This window comes from Anolis sagrei, chromosome 4 (assembly GCF_037176765.1).
Source record: "Anolis sagrei isolate rAnoSag1 chromosome 4, rAnoSag1.mat, whole genome shotgun sequence".
NCBI lineage: Eukaryota > Metazoa > Chordata > Lepidosauria > Squamata > Dactyloidae > Anolis > Anolis sagrei.
This window is the reverse complement of record NC_090024.1, coordinates 37,284,437-37,311,952: the sequence shown is the minus strand read 5'-3', so window position 1 is coordinate 37,311,952 and position 27,516 is coordinate 37,284,437. Positions and strand designations below refer to the sequence as shown.

Here is a 27,516-nt window from a genome sequence, read left to right as displayed (position 1 = left end):
TGGGAGTGGTTGCTGTGGTGACACAAGGGCGAGGGAAGGCCTGACGTGGGAGGCGCCGCCCCAATTAAGTATCTGGGAGGCCTGTTTTTTAATGGCATCCTCGTCTTCGTGGGCTCGGCGTCGCTTCTGAGGAGCTGGTTGAGGCCCTTTCCCTAGAACCGCTACTTAGGGGAGGTTTGTACTTAATGAGAAATCAAGAAGACAGAATTTGCATTAGATACAAAGCATGGGGTAACCTGAAGTATGTATTTATGTCTCCAAATCAGGATTAGCTGGCTTTTGGCCTGGGTCATTACTCCATTGCTGAACTATACAAGGAGTTTTGGGGAAAAGTTCCTTTTAATTGCCTTGGGGTTATTTTCTCCTTCAGATAATATGCTAAAATAGAAACTATGAAGTGTTTGCAAATGCAGTAAATTAATAATAATAATAATAAACCCAGTTCTTGTGGGTTTTTTCGGGCTATATGGCCATGTTCTAGAGGCATTTCTCCTGACGTTTCGCCTGCATCTATGGCAAGCATCCTCAGAGGTAGTGAGGTCCTCACCTCTGAGGATGCTTGCCATAGATGCAGGCGAAACGTCAGGAGAAATGCCTCTAGAACATGGCCATATAGCCCGAAAAAACCCACAAGAACTGAGTGATTCCAGCCATGAAAGCCTTCGACAATACATTGAATAATAATAAACTTTATTTCTATCCCGCCCTATCTCCCCGAGGGGACTCAGGGCGGTTTACAACAGAAAATTGGCAAACATTCAATGCTGGCATAACATAACAAACCTTGGGAAGTCTGACTTGGCCACGGTAGTCCACGCTCTGGTTACATCTCGCATAGACTACTGCAACGCTCTCTACGTGGGGTTGCCTTTGAAGACTGCTCGGAAGCTTCAAATGGTCCAGCGCTCGGCAGCCAGGTTGCTAAGAGCTGTAGCAAACTAGGGATTTGTGAGAGCAAACTGTGCCAGCACGAGCGATGCTCCGCCTCTTTCTCCGCCTATTTCCCTTTGCTAGGGCAGCGTTGCGAGCGTACGCTTGTGCCGCAGCAAACTACTGGAAGCGAAAGCGAGCTTGCGCTCGGGCTTGCTCCGAAGCCCCGCCTTTTTCCCCCCGAGGCTGCTTTCTCTCTTGCTAGCGTGCCTGTTTTCCATTGCAGAGGGCAGGGATGCGAGCGTACGCTCACAGTTGAATTCTGCCAACTGCGAGAGTACACTCTCATCGCTTCCCTAGCAAGGGAAAACAGGCACACTAGCAAGAGAGAGAGCAGCCTCAGGGGAAAAAAAGGTGGGGCTTCGGAGCGAGCCGAGCACAAGCTCGCTCTCGCTTCCAGTAGTTTGCTGCGACTCTTACAGGAGCAGCACTCAGGGAGCATACTACTCCTCTGTTGCGCCAGCTCCACTGGCTACCAGTTTGCTACCGGGCACAATTCAAAGTGCTGGCTTTAGCCTATAAAGCCCTAAACGGTTCTGGCCCTACTTACCTCTCCGAACGCATCTCCTCCTATGAACCGACTAGGACACTGAGATCATCTGGGGAGGCCCTGCTCTCGGTCCCGCCTGCATCACAGGCGCCCTTGGAGGGGACGAGAGACAGGGCCTTCTCAGTGGTGGCCCCTCGGCTGTGGAACACCCTGCCTGCAGATATCAGATTGGCCCCTCCTTGCTGGCGTTACGGAGGAAAGTGAAGACCTGGCTGTTCGAACAAGCATTTGATTAAACAAGCAATTGAACATAGGAATACGGAATAATGGATGACAAGACTGGATTCTGATTTTACAGTTGAGGCGCTAATGATTGTTATACTGATGTTAATTATATATGTGATAATTGTATTTAATTGCCCTATACTTGTTTTGTGATATTTTGTACTGATGTTCACCGCTTTGAGTCGCCTGAGGGCTGAGAAAAGCGGTATAGAAATAAAGTAAATAAATAAATAAATAAATCAAACCATAAACAATAAAATAAACAACATCAGGTGTACTTGTAGAACAACTCAAAAATAACAAACTTAGATATTTAAATATATAAATCAAACATTTAGAACATGTTTACTGCTAGATCTAATAATAGCAAACACGCTAAACATTAAAAGTAAAAAGGCATTTACAAGTCAACAGTTTGGCTGCCAGTTTGCTACCGAGCTCAATTCAAAGTGCTGGTTTTAGCCTATAAAGCCCTAAATGGTTCCAATCTAGCCTACCATCTCTTTCTACGAACCCTCCAGGAAGTTAAGATCATCTGAGGAGGCCCTGCTCTCGATCCCGTCTGCTTCGCAAGCACGCTTGGCGGGGACGAGGGACAGGGCCTTCTCTGTGATGGTCCCTCGGCTGTGGAACTCCCTGCCTAGGGATATTAGATCAGCCCCCTCCCTCCTAACTTTTCGGAAGAGAGTAAAAACCTGGCTCTTCGAGCAAGCATTCGGAACCCTGGAATAAATAGTCAAGCTTGAGATGGAGAATGACCCAGGAACGGCCAAGACGATGAAACGGATGAGGATTGGAATGAGAGGATATAGCTCTTTTTAAATTGTTATTGCACTGTCTTTTTTGTCTAAATGCACTTAATTGTTTTTGCTTTTTGAATGTATGTATTGATGGCATCGAATTGTGCCGATATGTAGACTGCCCTGAGTTGCCTGCGGGCTGATATGGGCGGGATATAAAAATGTAAATAAATAAATAAACAAATAGGGCAGAGGTGGTGTCCAAATCAGAGTGATTAAGGTGCTGGCCAAAGAAAATTATTATATTGCACGATTCCACAAGTTAAAATGGGCCTATAAGGGTCTAGTGACCTGGCCCTCTGATAAAATGTTTGAGGACCCCTGGGTTAGAGCAAACGTAGACAACTTCGGTTCTCTGTTTTGGACTTCAACTCCCACAGATCCTTACAGCCTTAGGTCCCTTCCTTTTCCCCCTCAGCTGCTTAAGTCGCTTCCCACAATAGGCTTCCCACAGTAAGCTGGCTGGAATTTCCAGGTAAAGGCTGTAAACTTGGGCAACTTGAACCCTCCGGATATTTTGGACTTCAACTCCCACAATTCCTAACAGCCATAGCCCCCTTCCTTTTCCCCTTCAGTAGCTTAAGCTCAAGTCCAAAACACCTGGAGGGCCCAAGTTTGCACATGCCTCGGTTAGAACACTAGAGAGGCAACAAATTCTAATGGAAGGATAAGTACATTTAATGGAGTTGTGTGGAACTGAATGGGTGAGGCCTGGAGAAACAAGTCAAATCATGCTGGAGACTGAAAGCCTTGGGAACATAGTTTCTTTTTTTCCTCCTTCCTTCTTGGATGTTGCAGTTTATCCTGGTGTTTGGAAAGTTCAGCATGCATGCCAATAAAATTTCCAATGCACATGGTGAATCAAATCTAAACCGGTTTTTCCATTTTTAAAAAACTGAAGGTTCTAACTGCCTTTTTGAAAGGAAAATAGATTTTATATATGTCTGAGAGAAGGTTTACAGTTAAAACTGGCCCTAAAGTTTCGACAGTTTTCTGGGACTGAGATTGTGTGATTTATCTACAGTCACTCAGTGGGTTTTCATGGCTCAATAAGGATTAGAACCTCTGCCTCCAGTCATAGTCTATGGGTCGTGGTGGCACAATAGATTAAACCATTGAGCTTCTGAACTTGCTGACCAAAAGGTTTGCGGTTCAAATCCACAGAATGGGATGAGCTCCCGCTGTTAGCCCCACCTCCTGCTAACCTAGCATTTTGGGGGAAAAACATGCAAAGTAGAGTAGTGAGTAGATCAATAGGTATCGCCTGAGCAAGAAGGTAAATGGCACTCTATGCAGTCATACTGTCCACATGACCTAGTAGGTGTCTACAGACAATGCAGGCTCTTTGGCTTTGAAATGGAAATGAGTGTCACCCCCAGAGCTGGAGATTAGTGCTACCCCCCAGAGCCGGAGATGAAAGGGAAGCCTTTACTTTTATTTGTGTATCTGTGTTTCATTTTTTGAGGCATTGAATGTTTGTCTTGTTTCTGTTTATGTCTGTATATGTTGGAATTCGTCCTGATTCCCCTCAGGGAGATAGGGCGGAATACAAATAAAGTGTTGTTGTTGCTCGCACCAGTATGCCACTCTAATTCCCTTCTCAACATACTAGTTTTCATTTTGATTCCTCTGGGGATTCAGTTACGGTGTTCCTGCGTGTACCTTTCAGCAAGATAATCAAAGACGTACATGACAGTACAGTTATAAATTTGTATTATGGCGTAATCTTTCCAGGATTCCTCTTTTAAAGATAACAGTGTTAAAGACTAACCGGTTTTATTATGGACCCAAGCTTTTGTAGTTGTTCTTGAAAGCTTATTACAAAATAACATTTGTTTGGTTTTTTCCATAAGCTTTTTATTATGCATTTTAACTTCCCCACCCCTAAACCAATTTTTTTTCACACAAAGAAAAAAGGAGAACAAAGAAGGGGATGAGAGTTGTTAGTTTTTAAGGGGCTACAAAGCATTCATTGATTTAGATTGTGAGAAATATCAACTAATTCTTTTTTTTATTTATTTAGCTAATTTGCTCCTGATAAAAGAATGCTTGTGTGGGTTCATTTATAGGAAATACATTTCCTTTGAAGCAAATCTGAAATAATGAAAATTGTGGCCTGAAATTTTGCAAAAACAAAAATCAAATATACCTGGTTAAGTGATGAAGCTCCCCCAGCTGCCAATTTTTTTTTTAAAATGTTCTGTGTTATGAGCATTAATTTAACAAACTTAGAACTTCCATAGCCATTTTGTCATTAACAATTATTGTTTTAGTGTGGACTGAAATTTAACAGAAAAAAGGAAACATCAGTTGTGATTTTTATGCAGTAATGGGAGTGTGAGGATCTGAAGGTTGTATTTGATAACTCCTGTGTGCACACAGAGAACACTTGATATCTTTAGGAGTTGGCAAAATGCAGTCCTTGAGAAGACTGCATCTGTAACCCAGCAGAGTTGATCTGAAGAATGCAGGGAGTCAATAGTCCAATTACATCTGCTTTTGCCACATTTACTCCAGATCACCAAACAGAATACCTTTACAGAGCAATTATGTACAGCAGTCACATTGGCTCTGAGTTTTCCATATTACACATGAAAAATGTGGAAGACAGATATATGGACTTAAGCAGCTGTGATGATTTGCAAACTTACAGTCTTGTGTCTTTCAGGATATGTGTTTTATGCTTCCATGTTATAATTGTGTTTCTGCTGGACACACTGTATGCTATATCTTTAATTTCAGCCAATGTAATTTTGCTTGGTTGAATGGATAACATCAAAACAACTGGCAGACCAAAGGTTGGGGACCCCTGCTCTAGGTAAAGAACATGCTATCGGGTGCTTGAAGCAGTATTCTTTAATGTGTGTGTATTATACAAACAGCTAGTAGCATAACCGGTTTAACAAGTTTATTTGGTAAATATTTGAGCTGTATACACCTGTCTTGTACATTGAGTCTTCTAAATAAGCCCAGAATTAAGTAGAAACCCCTCCCTCCCTGCAAATGTGGTTATTTAAAGGGAGCTGAGGCAGTTTCTGCTGGATTTAATCCTCTTTTCCATTGCCACCCCCTTTCCTTTTGTGCTCTGTCTTTAGATTGTAACCCCAGAGTGGCTTGAAACTGTTCTCCACCCTATCCCGCTGTTCTTTTTCTTGTGAAGCACAAGGTTCGAATGTTGGACTCTGATTCTGGAGACTAGGATCTGAATCTCCACTCAGCCAAAGAAACCATTGACTAAAATAGTTTTTGGTGCAGAAGAATGTTTTGCCAATAAAACACTGATAGATTAACTATCAGTCTGAAATGACATCTGCACAAGGCACACGGCAACAAACAATGAGAATACTACATAAACTGGTAGTAGTGATATATGTATAATACATCTGAGTATAGTAAACTGATATATGAAAGAAGATTTTCTACCCATATCTTTTACCCATAAGACATATTCTGCATTGGAAGCTGCATGCTCATCCAAGATAGCTGACCTATTTCAGCTCGGGATTTCAAATTAGTGCCTTGGAAACTACTTCCTTGTCCATTAAAAACAGGGTAATAGACAGCATACACCCCTCCAGATATTTGGACTTCAAATCCAATAGTCCCTCACTATTTGCTAGAACTGATTGGAATTGCAGTCCAACAACATCTGGAGGTTTAGACATTGTACAGTACTTCCCTGTTCTCAGACCTAAATCTTAGCTTTTGTGCTTATTGGAAGTAGAGTCAGTCCCTTCACTTTTTCTTTCTTGTCAAACTGATTGGAATTCTAAAATCATTTTCCACATGTACAATGCCTGGTATTCTGCTTTTGCTATGTTTAGATCAGATGTTTGCATGCAGTATGTATACAGTTCATACATTATATATGGAGGGAAAATCGAATATTCCAGTGAGCTTATTAAACATGTTTAAATCTGTATTACATTGTGTTCTGGGCTGTTCATTTTTTAAAAAAAATATTTTCCTTAAACATCAAAGTATTTTTTTTCATCCATTATAACAGATGGCAGCACAATGTGTAACAAAGGTGGAGCTGACCATGTCCTGTAGCAGTCTCTTGGATAAAGATGTCGGTTCCAAGTCAGACCCACTGTGTGTGCTGCTTCAGCACACAAGTGGACAGCAGTGGTATGAGGTACAGTATGATAACACTTTGAATACTTTTGTATTCCATTTGGTAGTGTTCCACATTTTAATTTTGTTGTTAAGGAAAACAACAACAGCCAGCCATCTATATCCAGAGATTCAACCATCCCTAGCTTGATAATATTTTTAAAAATCTGAAAGGCAAATCTTGATTTTGCCCTTTTATATCAGAGACACAGTTATATATAGTGAGACTTAAACATCTACAGCAAGGTTGACCAAGCTTTGATTTCCCTGGGCCACATTAGAATAAGAAGGGCCACATATAAAAGTGATAACACTAACAATAATTGATGAGGGGGGAAAAATCAGTGCATCATTTTCATGATATTTATCACCACTGATAAGCAAAAGTCATTGAGTAATAATCCTAATTATGTGTCAGCGCACCTTTTTAAAATAATCAAGCAGGTCTTCTGGCTGAACTGTTTTTAATTATAATGTGAATTACAGATAATACTACAGTATTTGTAAACATAACATACTGTGATTATCCCATTGTCATCTACAAAATTCACTCTTGAGAACCACTCAAAGAAAGTTAAAAAGAAAGTAAGTTTGTGATTTTAAGTAACTTTACAATTTTGTGTTGGACTGTATTCAAAGGTAGGACGCCACATGCTGCCCGTTGGGCTGCAGGTTGGATAGACCTGATCCACAGATATGAGGGGTCCACTGAATTCTTCTCTTTGTTTTGCACCTGCAGTACTTTAAAGAAATAGTTTTATCCTGATGAATCACATCAGCATCTATTTTGCAACATTTTGCTTTTTCTGGGTGTGCACAGCAACTTTGTGGTGTTGAGCTAAAGTTTAAAGCCAGGATGAAAAGCAGCCTTTTCCAGGGGCAATTCTGCCTTCAACCAGCTCATTTGCCAAATTACATTTCAGCTATAGAATGTGATAGTTGCACAAGATTTTAATTAGTAAAAGTTAACTGCAATAGTGTAATGACCTCTATGTTATATTGCAGGTTGATCGCACAGAAAGAATAAAAAATTGTCTGGACCCAAAGTTTTCAAAGAGATTTCTAATTGATTACTACTTTGAGCTAGTCCAGAAACTCAGGTTTGGAGTGTATGACATTGACAATGCAACAGTTGAGCTGAGTGATGATGACTTTTTAGGAGAATTTGAATGTACCTTGGGGCAGGTAGGTACAAATTGTTCCTGGATTTTTCTCTGTTACTTTCAAATAATTGTGGTACAGTTAGCTCTCCGTATCTACAGACTCAAACAAGCACAGCTTGAAAATATTTTCTAAACATTCAAAAAGCAAAGCTTAATTTTGCCAGTTTATTTAAGTGACATCATTTTATTATATTGTATATATTTGAGCATCTACGGATTTTGGTATCCTTGTGAGGTCTTCGAACCAAACCTAGGGCAGTGGTTCTCAGCCTGTGGGTCCCCAGATGTTTTGGCCTTCAACTCCCAGAAATCCTAACAGCTGATGAACTGGCTGGGATTTCTGGGAGTTGTAGGCCAATATACTTGGGGACCCACAAGTTGAGAACCACTCGGGGATACCAAGGTTCAACTGTATTGTTTTGTTCTGCTCACAAAAATAACCTACCCCTCTTTGTTTACTTGAAGAAAAAAGTGTGGGAAAATGATTTGTAAGTCTTCATTCTGTCATGTCTCCTTTTTAATGAGAATAAGTTCTTTATTACTTATGAGAAGTGTTCCTAGCATTCTATGTGATATTTCCATGGATTAATTTAAGCATAGTACTAAATATATATTTAAACAGTTTTCATAAATTGGAGCAAACCGTCTTTAAAAACCTAATGTAAATACATAGTACCAGAGACAGACTTCTTTTAGTAACCTGTATAGATGATTATTATTTATAGATTTTCTATATCTTTCCCCCATTTTTCATCTCTTTTCACAGACAAGCCATTCTACATAAAGATGGTGATTGTTGGGAATTTTAAGTTTGTCTATTTTGAGCTGTTTCTAGAATATCTGTCTTATCTTAAGGAAATCATGGTTTCTTAAACTGAAAATAAGTGTTCAACCTGTATGCTTGATCACTGTTGCAAAGCCATTTTGCTTACCTCACCTATGTTTCCATCCTATAACCTTTGATCTAAGGTCACGAGAACCTACATGACAAACTATAAGGAAAAGGTCTCTATTGCTAGTACAGCCAAAGTTCTATAACAGACGAGTGGGATAAATATCAGCACTACAGATAAATTAAACTAAATCAAGATGAGAATGCAAGACACAATGATGTGATTTTTTTTGTTTTCTTTTCTTTTTTTAATTACATAGCTCACCATTACATAGCAACCCCTCAGAAACCCCTTGACAACCCCATATGGGATTACAACGCATGGGTTGGAAACCACTGGGTTAGATAGATTTGGTTTTGATTCCTAATACTTAACAATGCCTTAACATATATATAAAAGTCAAAGTATGTCTGTCTGTCTGTGTGTGTGCCACAAAGGTTGTTGCTATGTGAAGTGTTACTACATGAAGGAAGAGAAAGGAAAGGGGAAAGGGTAAGAGAGAGGGAACGAGTAAGAAGGGATGAAAGCAGGGGGGCAGCGGTCCCTCCAGCATCAGGTCAACGCCAGGTAGATAAGCTAATCAATAAACCTCAATTTTCCTGATTTGATGTGTATCAGAACTGTGATTTAAGGAAATCATGATAGTAGCATTGAAGTTGCCTTGTGAGGAAAACAGTGATACTGGAGGAGATAAATCTATTTTAGCTTTTAGAACCATGGTATATTGCTGTGAAATTTGCAGATCAACGTTTTGCATCTGAGTTGGCTCTTTAGATTACAGAATTCTTCCTCCAGACTCCAGACACACATTGCACAGACTTTTGCTTGCTTTTAAATAGTACTAGTTGTGAAAACTGTACAGTAGTAATTTTTCTTCATCTGTTTTTTCTCCCCCTGGGTCCTTTTGTATTTTAACAGATTGTTTCTAGCAAGACACTGACTAGGCCCCTAGTGTTGAAAAATGGAAAACCTGCAGGAAAAGGAAAAATCACGGTATGAAAAATTAAGTTTTCTTTCATTTGTGAATCACTGTGGATCTGATTTTAATTATGTCAATTCTTTTTTTAATCTGGTATCCAAAACAGTATGGATAGAGTCAAGAAAGAAATTAAATATTTTGAAACTCTGGGAATAATGCTACAATATATGTATTCTTTTCTAGAAATAAGCTCATTTTCTATACAATAGTGGCTTACTTTTTGGTTAGAACTGAGGTGGCGCAATGGGTTAAACCCTTGTGCTGGCTGGACTGCTGACCTGATGGTTGTTTTGCTGACCTGAAGGTTGCCGGTTTGAATCCACAAGATGGGGTGAGCTCCCTTCTGTCAGATCTAGTTTGCGGGGGCATGAGAGAAGCCTCCCAGCAGAATTGGTAACACATCTGGGCATGCCCTGGGCAATGTCTCTGGAGGCAGCCAATTCTCTCACACCAGAAGTGACTTGCAGTATGTTCTCAAGTCGCTTCTGACATGATAAATACATAAACAAACTTTTTGGTGATTCTTCGGTCCTGTTTAACCTTTTCTGTATTATTCATGTATTGTAGCCTTTATTTTTGTTGAAATTGTTTTTAAGTTACAGAATCACAACAGATCCAAAATACACTCAAGCTTAGTTGTACTTATTCAAATACTTGGACAAGTGATTCATTAAATAGTTTGGTCACTCTTTAAAAATGGAGCACAATTTTTAAAAGCATTTAAACATGGCGTGCTGTTTAATATAGCAAGTGCAGAGATGGGAGAAGTCAAATTTTGTAGAACATAGCCAAATTTCCAATATATATTTTACCAACTATTATTGATGTGGTATGTATGTTTTCATTTCATCTATACTAGGTGTCGCGTTCTAAATCCAATATGATGCTTGGTTTTTCTAGTCCTCTAGTTTATAGTCCGTCATGAAAATTGCTCATATAACTTCCCAACCACCAGGAACTGATTTTAGGCCACACCAGAAGATGCAGGAATAAAAAAAAATGCCCATTTCTGCCAGTTAAAGCAGATTCCACTGATACAGTGTCACCACTGGACACTTACTCTTTTAACAGCTGCCACTATCAATAGGTTCAGTCTGTTTCTGGGTGTAAGAAATACAGGGTTAGTCAAAATGAATAGGCCAATAAGAAAATTAATTGTACCTGAATGTATGTTTACTGTAACCAAACCACAGCTCTGAACATCTCTGAAGGTGAGACAAAACTTTGATAATTTATCTGTCGATACGTAGCTGTAGTTTGGTTACAATAAACATACATTCGTCTAAAATTAATTTTCTTATTGGCCTATTCATTTTGACTAACCCTGTATGTCAAACTTCCCATAAAATCATTAACCATTCTTCAAAGAGCACAAGATGTATTTCATTGGAAGGAAACATTTTATGCTGAATCTTTGCTATGCTTACTCAGATTACTGCTGAAGAAGTAAAGGACAATCGAGTGATCATATTTGAAATGGAAGCAAGAAAACTGGACAACAAGGTATGTGGAGGAAAAATTATTTTGAAGTCAAATTTTTCTGCAGTTTTTCTGAAAAACTATCATCAATAATACTTTCTCATGAGATTTGGATCTCAATTTCCCTTATTCCGTGGTTTGGTATTGATGTTTGTAACTTGAATTTATGAGCTCTATGCAACTAATTTTACTAAAGCAGTATTATCAGTTGGTTGGAGGAAGAAGCACTTTTCTTTTTCATTTTCCCATTGATCCTTAAATAAGCACTTTAAAAATTAAGCTGGTTTGCATTTGTTGAACATGCTGATCTCAGGTAAAAGCAATACAAGCAATACAAAGTTATGTTGTGGTCAGAAAGGCCCTCTATAATTGATCAAAGTGTGTGGTTGTTAGCTGCCTTGAGTCCCCTTGGGGAGAAAGGATGGCTATAAATAACGTAAATAAATAAAAAGTAAAATAAAAGATAATTTTGGAGTAATAACCAATCTTTAATTGCAGGATTTTTTTGGAAAATCAGATCCTTATTTGGAGTTCCACAAGCAGACATCAGAAGGAAACTGGGTGATGGTACACAGAACAGAAGTATGTTTCTTTCTTCTTACTCTTTTATGGGCTGGGGTGAATTACTTAGAAGTAATTTCATATCTGAGTAGGGTCTGCTCAATCTGCTTTGATTTTCAGAAGATGTACTACTTTAGAATGATAGCACATATGGAAGAAAATTGTAAAATGTTGAAATAAACACATCAGTCAGCACCTTTTCTAGAAAACATTAATGATAGCTATTAGCTATCTCAATTACTAAATAGCAGGTTTTATCAGAGATGGCTAATGCACCACAAAACCTTGATATATCCTAATATTTGTGTTCCTGTTTAGGTTATTAAAAATAATTTGAATCCTGTCTGGAGACCATTCAAAATTTCTCTCAATTCTTTATGTTATGGTGATATGGACAAAACAATAAAGGTAATGTATGATATGAAGAATATGTTAGTAGAAGGTATATATACTATTTAGAATGGGATTGAACAGGCTATTTTTCTTTAATTATTCAAAGCTTCAGTTATGTTTAGAAGGTATTTGAGTTATGAATGTGTTGCTTCCATTGCATAATGTACAGTCCTATAAGTGGAAGAATGTGTTAAGAAAATAGCAATAAAAGCCCTGCTGCTATCAGAACTTTGCTGCCTGAAAGTAGTTTTGTACTGACATATGTCAGCTGTCTGATTGTTTTCAGTGGCATATGTGCAGTTTTGCATATATTGCAGCATGCTTCTGCAAAAAATAACTATCCTACTAGAGGCAGAAGTTTGTAAAATGCGTGATCTCTGTGCTTTCAGAGCTTTCTTAAAGTTATATTTTTGCTTACTGGTCATAATTAAATGAATTCAGTTGGTGTCTCTGTGTTTATAACTCAGTCAATCAGGTGTAGATTTTTTTCTTTTTAATTTAATAACCTATTTCTGTGCAGTTTTCCTTTTGGCCAATTTTATATTTAAATACTAGTCTGTTACCCATTAGCAGCAAGGAATTGCAAATTATTGGAGGAGAAAAAGGTAATCTGTACCTCCATTGCAGTCATCTTGGAAGTCAAGCAAGTTGCCACAGAAGGGAAACCCCCTCTTCCTTCAGTAGCACAGAAATTCAGTGGGCCACTGTGGAAAGTCAGAAATCTCTTGACTGCCAGCCCTCAGCAGATGAGTGTAGTTTATCATTTATTCATGGAATAGTGTTTCTGTAGTTATGCACAGTACTGCTGCTTTAATTAACCCCAAATGAATTAGCCCCCCAGAATCCAATTCCTCAACTAATGTTGAAATGCACCCAGTTGCAGCAGTGTGAGGAAAAACAATCCTAGAAGTTAATTAGCAAATAGCAACTATTGAATTGTTTGCCCAGAACATACTTTTTGTAGCCTTACAAAGATGAGAAGCGATTTGCCAACCTAACTAATCTCACACATCTTGACATGCTTGGGTTCACGTTGGATGGGGTCCTTCAGCTCATTAACATGTATTTTGTCATACCTTCCTAGCTTTAGGTTCAGTTTACATAACTGTACTTTTGCCATCCAATATTTCTTCTATTCTAATCTTTCCAGTTGTATGTCATTTCTTTAATAAGAAAAAAAAGAACGATAATAATACTTTCCTGTATAGTGATTACATTTTGCATTTTAATTCTTTAGCAAAATACTTCTCTCGAAGTAGTTATTTTCATGATGCAAAATTCAATGTTCCAATAAACCATAATTTGTTTCTTACCTCATTTGGAGCAAAATGAAACTTTATGAATATGTAAGTCAGTGCCCTAGTATTCAGCATCTGGCTGCCATAATTGCATCCTCCAGAGAAAATGGGCAAAGTACAAGAGGGCCTTATTACTTTTTGAGAAGCGGTTAGAACTAAACTGTTGCTATAATGAATAAAGAGAAAAGCTGGTATGCTATAATGACCCACTAAATAATGCTTTAATACCTTATGCACACAGTATCTTATGTATCTGGGTATTTCGCTGTAGTAAGTAGAATCATTTTCTAACTTTACCTGACTCAGAGTTGGTTTCATGTATTGAAAGGGTTGTTTATGTAGTCATCCATAAACACACAAACAACTCTCTTTGATATTTCATGGTGTTATTTCTGAAGTGTTTTTATGTGAGTTGAAATGAATTGTTAGAGGCTTTTCTTATGGGGGAGGTAGGCATGCATTTCTTATGTTTCCTCATACACATGGTAAACATGTGTAACATACATCTCAACATGGAAGAAGAAGACTGTAACATTAATGTTGCTATTTTGGTTGAACATCTGTCACAATTTTCTTAATAAATGGATTGTTGCATTCATTGTCACACAAAATTGGAAAGCTACTTAAAAGTTAATATGAGGAATACGTTTTTGACCACCTTGTACCTTGTCTTCCTGATTTCCGCTGTATTCTAATTCTGTGTTTGCATGTTCATATCAGTTGAGAGAGCATGTGCATGTGTGTTAATAACTTTGGGGAGCTTAGGCTGCAATGCTGTGCCTACATCCTAGGAGTAAACCTCATTAAAATACAGTGTTTATTTCTCAGTAAACTTGTATTGGATTACACTACTAGTTCATGAAAATGGGGGTAGCAGTGGACCTAAGGAACATTTAAAAAAGTAAGGCTTGATCTCAAGCAACTTTAAATTAGTTCCGAATGGATCTTTGAAATTAAAAAGAGGGTATTTCAAACATGTAACTTGTATGTCTTATTGGAGTCATAAAATAGTAATTGATGTTCTTCATTTTCAGTATAGGACCTTACAAAAGCCACCGTATGGGCTCTGTAGGTCAATTCTGCTGCATTTTAGTCTCGCCTTCCTAATTTTAGAGTTGTGAGTGGTAGAGCCTTCAAATGTAGGATTTCTTATTTCTTGCTCTGTTATGTTTCTTGATAGTTGTGCTGTATCCCTAATACACAGTAATGACCAATACCTTCTTTTTAGGTGGAGTGCTATGATTATGATAGTGATGGATCACATGATCTCATAGGGACCTTTCGAGCCACTATGTCACAGCTGAAGGAAGCATCTCGGCAATCACCTGTAAGTCCATGTACCATTTCCCACCTTATTAAAGTAATGCAATGGTGTTCAGAGCTTTTCTTCATCGCCTGCACTCATAGGAACTAATATAGTAATAATGAGAAATGATGAAGTAAATCCAATAACATAACAATCTGGAGTAAACTTTTGGAAATCAATGGGATCACAGTTAGCTGTTCCTAATAAGTTACATTATTATTATGATACAATATTAATTATTTATACCCTGCTTTATCTCTCCCGAAGGAGACTCAAAGCGGCTTAACATAAAAGCATTACCATACAGCTTAAGATATACAAATATGCAAACATTAAAACACAGTATTAAAAACAGTATTAAAAACATTCACAGTTAAAATTCATTAAAACATATTCAGAGTTATTTTATTTCATTTGTAGATTTATTAATTTATTTGCAGTATTTGTATACCACCTTTCTCAACCCCTAAGGGGACTCAGGGCGGTTCACAGTGTTGGCAACAATTAATAAACTTGCAGTTATTAAAAAGGTGTGTTGGAGCACAGATATAATTCATCATATTAAGAAATAGTATCGACATTTTAAATGATCATAAAAATAATTGAAAATAAAATTTTGTGCAGATCCCCCTCCCAGATCAAACCTGTACAGATAGTGTATTGCAAACTAAAAAGTGATGGAAAACAGCAATGGTGTCTTCAGTGCCTATGAGATGCAATTCAGAAATTTCCTACTCACGAAAATTCTTGTGGTTGAATTATATCTGATTCCTGGCCCCATTAGCTCCAAAGCAGGAAAGGTAGAAAATAATATGCAAAATGTCTTCTGACTATCTTCTTTTCAGCAGATTTCTGATCTGGAATGCTTAGTCTCACAGTCTAAATACATGTCCCATTATATTCTATTTCTGCAGGTTGAATTTGAATGCATCAATGAAAAGAAGAAGCAAAAAAAGAAAAGCTACAAGAATTCGGGCATTATCAGCGTGAAACACTGTGAAGTTAGTATCCTTAAATGTCGTATTCTTAATTAAGTGTTCTCTTTATTGTAGAGTTGGCTTTTTATAATCCTAGTTAATGCAATTTGCAAGAATTTTCTGCACGCGAATTCCATCATTTTCAGTCATGCGAACACTATTTAAGCCAACATATGTTTATAAAAGCTTAGTATGACTATAACACAAAGATTGGGAAAGTGTGGTCTCTGTGTTGCAAATGTCCTTTGCCCCCCCAACCCAATTGGGGAAGGGTTGTGCTTTTAAAACAGAATGTCTCCTTGCACACTAGGGGCTGTGTGGTGGGGCCCACAGTTTTAGGCATGATGGGGCATGATCTATTTTAGGCCTGTGTCATAAAGTTGACTTTTGAAAACTGTAAATGAGGCACTTCCATGAGACTCTGTCATCAACGGTCCTGTTCAAGTCTTGCAAACTAAGAGAGGCCTTTCTAAAAGAAAGAAGTAAACAGGTACTCATTTTAAGCAAATGAAATAAAATAAAAAATAAAAGTAAGACTAAATTCACAAGTTTGGCTCTCAGCACTCCAGCGAAGTGCATGTACAAACCATAGATGTTGACACTGGTTTTTAGGGAAGAAATGATTAATTGCTTTATGACCTAGAGTATATCACTGAGTATTTGAATATTTTTTTTCTGCAGATTATTATGGAATGTACTTTCCTCGATTACATCATGGGAGGCTGCCAGCTGAATTTTACTGTAAGTAAGCTATAGATCAGGGATTCTCAGGTTATTATAAGTGGGTGAAGAGATCCTATCCAGCTGAGAAGAAGCAGTGCAGAGGGACTAGTTAAGGTTCTTATAGATGAGGGTCAAGATCCTACATTTGGTCAGTGTATATAGTGCAAATCTCTATTTGTGGAGTTGTACATTGATTAGGAGGTACAGCACTGCAACTAAATGCACACCCAAATGTCAGATCAGTTGCACATCCCATGCACATGTATTTTCAGTCACATCTGTGTACAACCCGACTTCTGAATTCTGATTTTTCCCATTGGAAAAGAAAGTCCAACCATTTTCATAGGAAACGGCATGCATGTGTAAGACACTGACAGGATTCCATCCATAAATGGAACTGGTATCCTAGAAACTAGCTAAGAAATCATGACATAAATTTTATGTTGTCATTTCCGACTTATGGCAAGATGAGGGGAAACCTATTATGGGGTTTTCTTAGCAAAATTTGTTTGGGAAGGTGGGTTCTATTGTCTTTCCCTGAGGCCACCCAGTAGGTTTCTATAGCCTCGCAAAAATTCAAATTGCCCTTCAGTTCTCAAAGCATTACACAAAACTGGCTCTCTGGCAGCAGAAATAGGTAATTGTTCTTCCTTCCAAGGAACAGGAAACTTGCACCAAAGAAGATCTCTAGTTCTGCTCACTTTGATTTGTACAGCAACCTTTGCTTGGAATAAATTTATTGTAAAATATCATAAGCTCTAATGGAAAGGAAAAGTAGGTCTGGGGGAAGAGTAAGCAAATCTTAGATTTTCCCCTCTATTTTTCACAAGAAATCAAGGAAGCATACATGGTTGTTCGTCTTTTACATTTTATCCTTGCAACCAGCCCTGTAAGATTAGCATCACTGAAATTGATTCTTGAAGACTTCTCCTAATATTAATATGGCTTGACAGAAGATGTCTTGGAACAGAGAAGAGTTCTCAATTTGTAGTTTTCACACTGTTCACACATGACTTGATTTTTAAGCAGTAGCACTACATGTTCATTTTTTTAAAGGAAGAAATACTTCACACTTCTTCCATCTTTTAACTGCACAAAGTCTTCCCTTTTGATTTAGGCTCTACTATGTGTGAGGAGAAAAGTAATTTTCACACCAGTAATGTATCTGTCTTGACAGGTTGGCATTGACTTTACCGGCTCTAATGGAGATCCCCGCTCTCCAGACTCCCTGCATCACATCAGTCCTAATGGAGTGAATGAATACTTGACTGCCATTTGGTCTGTGGGGATGGTCATCCAAGACTATGATGCGTAAGATTCTCTGTGTTTGGCCATAGATCAAAATAGTAAAATCAAATGATGAGAACTATGACATAATAATGCAGACATTTTGGGAAACATGTTTTAAAAGATTTCTTTTGGCTTATTTCCCCTTCTTTTTCCATCCGAATAATAATAATAATAATAATAATAATAATAATGATGATGATGATGATTTATCTATATTCTGCCCCTCTCCCCAAGGGGACTCAGGGTGGCTTACAACAAGGAGAAACAATGTACATAATATTAGTCACACAGTCCAAAAAAAGTTAAAGCAAAACAAACAAATCAAAGAAAGACATATCACAATATATAGAAGGAAAATCCCAATAAACATGCGAGTTAATTATAATTCTTAAATACCATCCATATAAATATAAAACTTTACAACAATTAAGACATATAGTGCCACCAAAAACATCATTGAACCTGCTCTTGTTGGTAAAAGCAATAAAACCCAATTAAGTTAATCTCATTAAAAATCTCCATCTCTTCATTTACAATTAGCTATTTTCAAATGCTTGCTTCCAAAGTCATGTTTTCAACTGTTTCCTAAAGCTCATTAAAGTGGGGACTATCCTTCCCTCCCTTCCTATTTTGAGGTAGAAAATTAGAATGTTTATTTGTGGCCAGTGTCATGGCAACCTTTAAATATGTATCTGGTACCAATTTATGCCACCGATGTATCCTCATGATTTTGTTTTTCCGTTTAATTAATGGATGTGGTATTAATTAAAGACTTTGGCAATACATTAAGAATTGCATTGGATTTAGTATTGTATTTCTGGACTCATTCTGCAATTGTGTGGGCATCTGCAAACTACATACATTTGCTCCTTTCCAGAAGTCTTTCTGCATGTGAATCCTGAGCTGTCTGGGAAATTTCATGTGCAATATAGTGCAGTAGACATGTTTTCATTCTTTATTCTGTCAGACATGAGATTTATGAAAAGTTTCTTTCTATTTATATTAAAAAGGTAAAATAATAGACATTGGCTATTTGCAACAGAGAGCATAAGCATGGATTCAGTCTCCTGTTCTGCCAAATATCTGAGTAATAGGGGTGTAGGTCTTTCTAAAGGACATGCTAACTCCCACACATTCTTCATTAGATTGGGTTAATTACATTTTAACCTTCAATTACATCGCCAACTGGATACTACTTTGACCTTTAGGTAATGTCCATTTTTCTTTGCTGGCTTGAGATTTAAAAGGGGGCAACTACATCTTCTCTTTCTGATTTCCCTTCAGACCGTTTACTACCTACCTACTCCAGAGAATAAGAAGGAATGGTTGAAAAATGGCTAAGGCATTGTGGGAGAAAAGGAGATGAGCAGAAGCTTTCTTTTTCTGAACCATGTAATTCTGTAAATGTATACCCACAGATGAGCTCACTGAGTGCAGTGAGAATTCCTCCAAGTAACCTGCTGCAGGATTGTAGAATCTGTTAACTTATATTAGAATCTAAACTATTGTTGACTTATGATATTTTTTATAGATGAAAATAAACAATTGAAGGTATTGTTCATAAAACTATCCTTTAATAATGGCAGTAGGAATAGGTTAACATTTTTGGTTTATGGTGGCTGTGAAAATGTGAGCTTGCTTGCAATCAGTTTCTCTAAATTGCTTTTACAGGGATAAAATGTTCCCAGCATTTGGATTTGGTGCGCAAATCCCTCCATCATGGCAGGTAAACTATTTTACCTGTTTGAGAAGATTGTTTAACCTAAACTAAAGGTTTTTTAGATGGTGACAAGCAATGCATAGTAACATGGTTTGAAAGAAAGCTTGATTATTAGGGATGAAACTATAAAAACAACTGCATATTTTCCATGTATTTATAGGTGTCTCATGAGTTCCCATTAAACTTTAACCCATCGAACCCATTCTGCAGTGGTAAGTTTCAAATGTTTAAGATAAAAATATTTAAGGATGCCCTGGCATTTTTAAGGTTACTGATAGTAAAGGTGGCAGCTTCTTAAGTAGTTGATTGTGGGTTTTTAGGCTGACACCATTAATACTACAAAAAAAAATTGGGGAAGGATGGGAGAGGCTAGTATAGATTAAGTACAGAAATAACACAGTCTCAAAATCACCTACATCTTATTAGCTCGGGAAGGTTTAAAAGCAAAAAGCTGAAAATATAGGAAGAAAAATGTGTAAAAAAATCTAAAATTTATTGTTGTATTAAAATATGATAAAAAAAGACTTATCAGGATTTTAGTATGTTATGATTTCTTCTTGTGATTTCCTTTGTGCTCTTAACTCTTGTTTGTACCATTAAAATTTAGTAATACAAAAGGTAATTGAAATAGGAGTCTGTGGTGCTTGGTCCTTTCTCCTGCAAATACTTTATGGTGTCAGTGAATAACTTCCCCCATATCCTTATGTTTTAGGGCATCGCTGCCAGCCTGAAAGAAACTATTTCCATGGCAGATATTACAGGTTTTGCTTTAAAGACCATATAGTCATAGTTACCATTTGCTGTGTGTTGCCAACAAAATTACTTTCTGAAACTTCTTGAAATATTCTCCCACTTACTCACACTATGTTCGATGAACTAATCTAGTTACCTTTACAATCCTGATGCTTACTGTAGGTCTCATTCTTCTTTACAAGCACAATCCATTTAAATATCATGGTATATTGAAAGCTAATTCCATAAAGAGAGGTCCATAAAACCATGAGAAAGATGAAAATATGAAAAAAGTAGTGAGATGTGTGCATTTATTCTTCTCAGGAATCCAAGGTATTGTGGATGCATACCGAGTCTGTCTTCCTCAAGTAAGATTGTATGGGCCTACGAACTTTTCACCAATAATAAATCACGTGGCAAGATTTGCTGCAGCTGCTACTCAGCAAAAGACAGCATCAGTAAGTATTGGGTTACATTGAAACAGAAAGTTGCATGAAACAAGAGTTAGCTGCCTTACCAGGAGTGATTGGCACCTCTAGTCCTCAGTGACTGGAGACTTTTTCTATCTTCCCTGGACTGTCTATAAAACCAGTCACAATCTTTCATGTTCCATTTCACATTTGTGAGAAAGAAATTATATTGTTTAGCACAATGGTAGTAGGTTTGGAAACAAAAAAGGAGACGAGCTCCATATGCTAATATATGCTAAATTATTTATTCCTTTTCAAAGCCTGACAATTTGGCTTATATGAGACAGGACTTCTTCAGGGATTAAAAACAAAACATAAATGTGAATTTATTACAAAGGCAGGCAGTCCCCGAGTTACAAACATCCAACTTACAAATGACTCATAGTTAAGAACGGGGGTGAGACAAAAGCAAGTGAGGAATCTACCCCTCGAAGGGAAATTCATTCTTGAAAGGATTATCATGGGAAAAGGTGTCTCCACTGAAGCTTCTTCACCAATCCTTATGTGCACAATAAGCCATTTTTTTCAAAATCCAATTATCACAGGGACAGAAAGTGAGGTGAAATCTTCTGACAATCAAACACCACAGGGGTCTTAATCCTTCCCTTTGCTATTCAATGCTTTTTTAAAAAAATGGCTAGAATTACACTTAAAAATGTATTAATAAATTCATCTTAAGAACAAGTCTACAAAACCTAGCTTGTTCGTAACTTGGGGACTGCCTGTATTATAAAAAACAGGGTGACATTAAATTAAGCATATCTTATTAATGCTGTGTGTATAATTTTGACATGAAATGATAATGTGATCTTGTGCATATTTATGGGATATTGTTAATGTCCTGCTTTTTAAAATAACTTTTAATATTTGGCCTTTCGTCAAACAGACCAAAACATGTTGAGGTTTTTAAAGGAATATACAACTGACCATCTAAGGCAGAGTTTTCCAAAAAATTTATGCTGATGACACGTTTTTTAGCCATATATCTTTTCTCAACACGGTAATTCAGTTTAACTAGCAAACTGGAATTTAAACCAACCCCTTATAAGATTTTTGTTATATTGATATAATACAACAAGTTTCATATAATCTTTACTGAATAAACAAGTTTGGAAATTTCTCTGTACACTCCTTATGAATACATAAGGAGTGTACAGAGAAATTTCCAAACTTGATTTTTGTGTAGTTTCTTCTATAGCTGCTCCATGTGGTTCATCTCAAACACTGTTGTTAATAGAATTTATTTTCTTAATTATAAATGTACCATTTTTGTGGTAATTACTGCACCTCAATCAACTTTACTTTAAAGATCAGATTGTGAATATGCAGAGATTTCTTGGGAGTACAAAATTCAAGACTTGTAAACATTATTTTTTGGAGAGGGGAATTTGAGATGTGGACATTCCTTTAGTTCTTTTCTCCCACCCCCGAACTGGATTCTTGTGGGTCACTTCTGCTTAGCTGGGTCTTAAAGAGCTCAGGGCCCTTTAAATCTTAGCATGATGCCTGTCCCCTGCACTTTTCAACGTGGAGATTGATAAGAAGCACAAGTTGTGCCTGGCTACTTGGGCCATTTAATTTTTTTAGATCCATATAAACACAACCTTATTTTTTACTTTATTAAATTGTCTCACCATGGCAGCTTCAGTTCCAGGGTAGTTTTGAAGGCAAGCAATGACTGATGTTTCAACATTTCTATCCTCAAATAATTGGTTTGAGTTTTAATGGTTCTCTTGATGAATATGTGATTCAAAAGAAAGGACGCAATTTTCTTCTTCAACCTTATCAGCTGGTGGGCCATCTCCTGTTATAATCTGAGTGTGCATTTCTCCTCTTGTTCTTGTGCATTTGTTCAACAGAGTTATTTTGTGCTCCTCATTATCACTGATGGTGTGATAACAGACCTAGATGAGACCCGATCTGCAATTGTTAATGCTGCCAAACTTCCCATGTCCATTATCATTGTTGGTGTTGGAGGAGCTGATTTTAGTGCCATGGAGTTCCTTGACAGTGACAATGGAGCTTTGAGATCACTGTCAGGAGAGGCTGCTATCAGAGACATTGTCCAGTTTGTACCATTTCGGCAGTTTCAGAATGTAAGTATTATTTCTTCTGTTACGCTCAATTTGGGTTCCGTATTCAGCCATCTTTCTTTTTAAGTCTGAATGAATCAGAATGGCAGTTCTAATGTGAGATTTAGTGACACTGGCACATTTGCTTTCTAAACATACCATATTGACTCAAGTATAAGCTGATCCAAATATAAGCTGAGGCACCTAATTTTACCACAAATAACTGGGAAAACACATTGATTTGAGTATAAGCCAAGGATGGGAAATGCAGCAGCTAATGGTAAATTTCAAAATAAAAATAGATAACAATAAAATTACATGAATTAAGGCATCAGTAAGTTAAATGTTTTTGAATATTTACATGAAACTTTAATTTAAGATAAAAGATTGTCCAACTCTGATTAAACCATTATTCTAACCTCCTTCAATGTAAATGTGCTTATGTATCCTTCCGATCATTGTTGTTGTTCATTCGTTCAGTCGTCTCCGACCTTTCGTGACCTCATGGACCAGCCCACGCCAGAGCTCCCTGTCGGCTGTCACCACCCCCAGCTCCTTCAAGGTCAGTCCAGTCGCTTCAAGGATGCCATCCATCCATCTTGCCCTTGGTCGGCCCCTCTTCCTTTTGCCTTCCACTTTCCCCAGCATAATTGTCTTCTCTAGGCTTTGCTGTCTCCTCATGATGTGGCCAAAGTACTTCAACTTTGTCTCTAGTATCTTTCCCTCCAGTGAGCAGTGGGGCTTTATTTCCTGGAGGATGGACTGGTTGGATCTTCTTGCAGTCCAAGGCACTCTCAGAACTTTCCTCCAACACCACAGTTCAAAAGCATCGATCTTCCTTCGCTCAGCCTTCCCTAAGGTCCAGCTCTCACATCCGTGGGTTACTACAGAGAATACCATGGCTTTGACTACGCGGATCTTTGTTGCCAGTCTGATGTCTCTACTCTTTACTATTTTATCGAGACTGGACATTGTTCTCCTCCCAAGAAGTGAGCGTCTTCTGATTTCCTGGCCACAGTCTGCATTTGCGTCTAGAAATACAAAGTCTGTCACGGCCTCCACGTTTTCTCCCTCTATTTTCCAGTTGTCAATCATTCTTGTTGCCATAATCTTGGGTTTTTTTATGTTTAGCTGCAACCCAGCTTTTGCGCTTTCTTCTTTCACCTTGATTAGAAGGCTCCTCAGCTCCTCCTCGCTTTCGGCCATCAGAGTGGTGTCATCTGCATATCTGAGGTTGTTAATGTTTCTTCCAGCAATTTTTACCCCAGCTTTGCATTCATCAAGCCCCGCACATCGCATGATGTGTTCTGCATACAAGTTAAAAAGGTTGGGTGAGAGTATGCAGCCTTGCCGTACGCCTTTCCCAATCTTGAACCAGTCTGTTGTTCCATGGTCAGTTCTGACTGTTGCTACTTGGTCCTTGTACAGATTCCTCAGGAGAGAGACAAGGTGGCTTGGGATGCCCATCCCACCAAGAACTTGCCACAATTGATGATGATCCATACAGTCAAAGGCTTTAGAGTAGTCAATGAAGCAGAAATAGATGTTTTTCTGAAACTCCCTGCCTTTCTCCATTATCCAGCTGATATTGGCAATCTGGTCTCTCGTTCCTCTGCCTTTTCTAAACCCAGCATGAACATCTGGCAACTCTCGCTCCATGTGTTGCTGGAGTCTTCCTTGCAGGATCTTGAGCATTACCTTACTGGCATGAGAAATGGGGGCCACTGTACGGAAGTTTGAGCAGTCTTTCGCATTTCTCTTTTTTGGTATGGGGATATAATAAGAGTAAAATAAGAAATGTAATAGAGTAAAGTAAGAAATGTAATAATAACATTAATAAATAAAGTAAAATAATACATTTAAAATAATAATAGTAATAATAATAACAATAACAACAACAGAATAAGATAATAAATAACCTTGGCTATAAACTGAGGGGGGGGGGGGTGTTAGCCTAAAAAATAGCTGAAAAATTTGGCTTATACTCGAATATATGCTGTAATAGAACTTTTGGCAACAATCCACTTTTTCTCTCCACAAAGGAGACTCAAATGTGCAAATATATTCTCTGCCAGTTCTAATATATACCCTCATGAAAATGCATCTTGGAACGATCGTCCTAATAAGCTGGAAAATTATTGTCTCTATTATTATTATTATTATTATTATTATTATTATTATTATTGATGCCCCATTTTTCTCTCTAAAAAAGAGATTCAAAGCTGCTTACAGTAAAACCAACACAATACAATGTAAAGTTTAAAAAAATACAAACATTAGAATAGAATTAAATATTAGCAATATTAGAAATAGTTTAAACTCAGCATGGGCAAACTTTGGCCCTCCCGGTGTTTTGGACTTCAGCTCCTAACAGGCTGTTAGAAGTGGTGGGAGTTGAACAAAACACCTTGAGGGCCAAAGTTTGTCCATGTCTGGTTTAAACCCTGAAAACCCATTACCACCACATATACCCCCCCCCGAGTTTATCTTTAAAACTTCCTTTTATAAAAGCCCCCTGAACAAAAAGGTTGTTAGCCTGTTGTCAGAAGAATAGCAGGGAGGGCTTATTCTCACTTCCCTGGAAAGAAGGGAGTTCCAGACCTGTCTGCGTTCATATTTTGGTTTCTGTCTCTTGCCTTTTTTAATAAGGCTCCGAAGGAAGCTCTGGCTCAGAGTGTCCTGGCAGAAGTGCCACAGCAAGTGGTCAACTATTTCAGCACGTTCAAGCTCCAGCCACCAAAGAAGCCTGAAGCAAAGCCAGAGGGGAGCTGAACCGGAGATGCCAATTTCATTTGCCCAGGTGGAGAATCACTGCACCACCTGCCTTCTTCATTTGTCGCATAAGTATATAAAGTGTTAAGATTGTCTTTTTCATTTTTGTTTTCTGTTGCCAAAGATGTCATTTTGTTTAACAATCCATTGCAAATTGGAAAAAAAACCAACTCAGGCATACTATGCAACTTTTGGGGAGAGCAGGGCAGCTAACCACATCACCAAGTCTTTTGATTCCTTCACTATGGGGCCTGGAACAAAGCACAGTAACTGTCTCATAGTGATAAGTTGCAAAACAAACATAGGATTTTGGTGCCTTAGAAGTAGTTGTTGCTGCAATTTGACTTCTTACGTGAGAGGACTTTGGCTTGCAGAAATGTAGCATAAAGCATGTAATAACTTGTGAAGAAGCATTAAGGCCATGGAAGGGCACAACCTATCTTAGAAGCATCTATTTTCATTTTGCCTCAGTGCCTTGTGTATTAGCCTTCTGTACACCTTGAGACATTTAATAATATAAAAATAATATAAAAAGTATAATATGAAACTGAAGTATTTAAAGACTTGCAGGTTATATTATTTTAAATCAAGGTAGGCCATTTACATATCTTCTAAGATTGCCATCAGTCAGTACCTTTCTATTCTGCATACAGAGGATATATGTGTCATAAGGATTTTATTGTGTCATTTTACAAAACCGGTTAACTTTTGAAGACTATAACTGTAGAGGGACAGCATGTGATTTATCATGTATTAGCAAGCCTTTCATCTGCCGATAAGGAGTAGTTCTCTTCATGGAGATTATTTCCCCGAAGTTTTATTTTGTATACAATGTGGAATATTTGACCTAAACTTAGTTATTAGACTCAACGGATTGAATCAGTTGGAACTTGAAATTTGCATTGATTCAATGGGAATGCTCTAGTTGGGTCTAATAATTGGATTTAGGCTTCTAACAAGTATTTATAATACCTTTGTGTAGATAGTTCCAGGATGCTTCTGTCATCTTCATTCTGCTGGTCTGTAACTGGCCCAGAATGATCACAGTCACCTGTTTTTCATAAAACATGTTAAATTATTGTTATCCAGTGTCCATTGTGCCTTTGGGAATCACTTTTAGTTTACTAACTGCAAGGAATTTGTTCAGAATTCACCTGGCTTCAGCATCTCTTCATCTCAAAACTGCATTGATCACGAGGCTGACAATGGAAACAGTTTCTTGTACTTTATTAGAGTATTGTCAATATGCCAGATATGTATATAGTATTTCTGTTTTTCTTTATATATAGGTTAAGCCGAACTATTTGAAAATTATTGTGAAATGTATAATGTGATAGATTATAAAGATGATTTCCGAATAGCCAAAAACTAAAGCCTAAAAACAAGATACAGAGACTAGCATTCATGTGTTCTCTTCGAACACGGGAATTAACTGTCTTAAACCTTTGTACTTTTTCTGTTATCACAAGTTCAGTTCATCTGAAGCTTAAACGGGTGTCCTTAGGTTGGTAATTTTGAATGTGTCCAATCGATGGCAAATTTACCTTCTTAACTGAAGATGATCTAACTAGAAATAGCCTTTTATTGCTGTAATCGAAAATGTTGTGCCCACTAGAAATATTTCGCACTGAAATGTCTCTTCATTGATGTCTTTGTAACAACCTATTGGGGACTTTCTGATCCTGTTACATAAATGTCAGTGACTTTTCGGTAACTGTCTTAATTAAGATCATGATTCCTAAGCTAATACCAAAACAAAACATATCCCTGTAATGTGGATGTGTGTTGTGATGTCAGATGTTTTGTATTACTGAATTATGGGCAGCCTTTTCAAAATTTGCTTGCAATCAAAATGCTTGGGAATTCGAATATAATCATCATTCGTTGTTGTTTTTTTTTAAAAAAAATCCAACAAGGTATATAAATGCTTCCATATTTGTAGTGCTATTTAACAATAAAGTCTGAAATTATCCATCTTCACTTTTGTTGCCTCATACATTTGTTTTCAGACAGCTGAGGGAAAGCATTTTCTATGGGCGCTTTTTCAACATCTGTTCTTTGCATTTG

The 27,516-nt window shown here is 37.6% G+C and overlaps 1 protein-coding gene across 2 annotated transcripts; it reads left to right on the top strand.

Moving 5' to 3' along the window:
• The first annotated feature begins 20 nt into the window (after nucleotides 1-20).
• CPNE3 (copine 3) lies at nucleotides 21-27,429 on the top strand. Of its 2 annotated transcripts, XM_060775564.2 has the most exons (17): nucleotides 21-174; nucleotides 5,248-5,323; nucleotides 6,512-6,643; nucleotides 7,627-7,806; nucleotides 9,596-9,670; nucleotides 11,088-11,159; nucleotides 11,634-11,717; nucleotides 12,015-12,104; nucleotides 14,616-14,714; nucleotides 15,608-15,694; nucleotides 16,352-16,411; nucleotides 17,571-17,704; nucleotides 19,355-19,409; nucleotides 19,564-19,615; nucleotides 20,460-20,593; nucleotides 22,465-22,701; nucleotides 25,327-27,429. In XM_060775564.2, exons 3-17 carry the CDS (start codon nucleotides 6,512-6,514, stop codon nucleotides 25,447-25,449), a joined length of 1,614 nt encoding a protein of 537 aa, XP_060631547.2. In that variant the 5' UTR covers nucleotides 21-174; nucleotides 5,248-5,323; the 3' UTR covers nucleotides 25,450-27,429. The 2 variants fall into 2 exon arrangements, with proteins under 2 accessions (XP_060631547.2, XP_060631546.2); XM_060775563.2 differs by lacking the exon at nucleotides 5,248-5,323.
• The last annotated feature ends 87 nt before the right edge of the window (nucleotides 27,430-27,516 follow it).

Excerpts from the sequence above, each read along its gene's own strand:
- CPNE3 (XM_060775563.2), top strand. The coding sequence starts at position 6,512 with ATGGCAGCACAATGTGTAACAAAGGTGGAGCTGACCATGTCCTGTAGC. Across the intron at positions 7,807-9,595 it reads TTGAATGTACCTTGGGGCAG|ATTGTTTCTAGCAAGACACT; the intron begins GTAGGTACAAAT and ends GTATTTTAACAG. Across the intron at positions 16,412-17,570 it reads GCTGCCAGCTGAATTTTACT|GTTGGCATTGACTTTACCGG; the intron begins GTAAGTAAGCTA and ends CTGTCTTGACAG.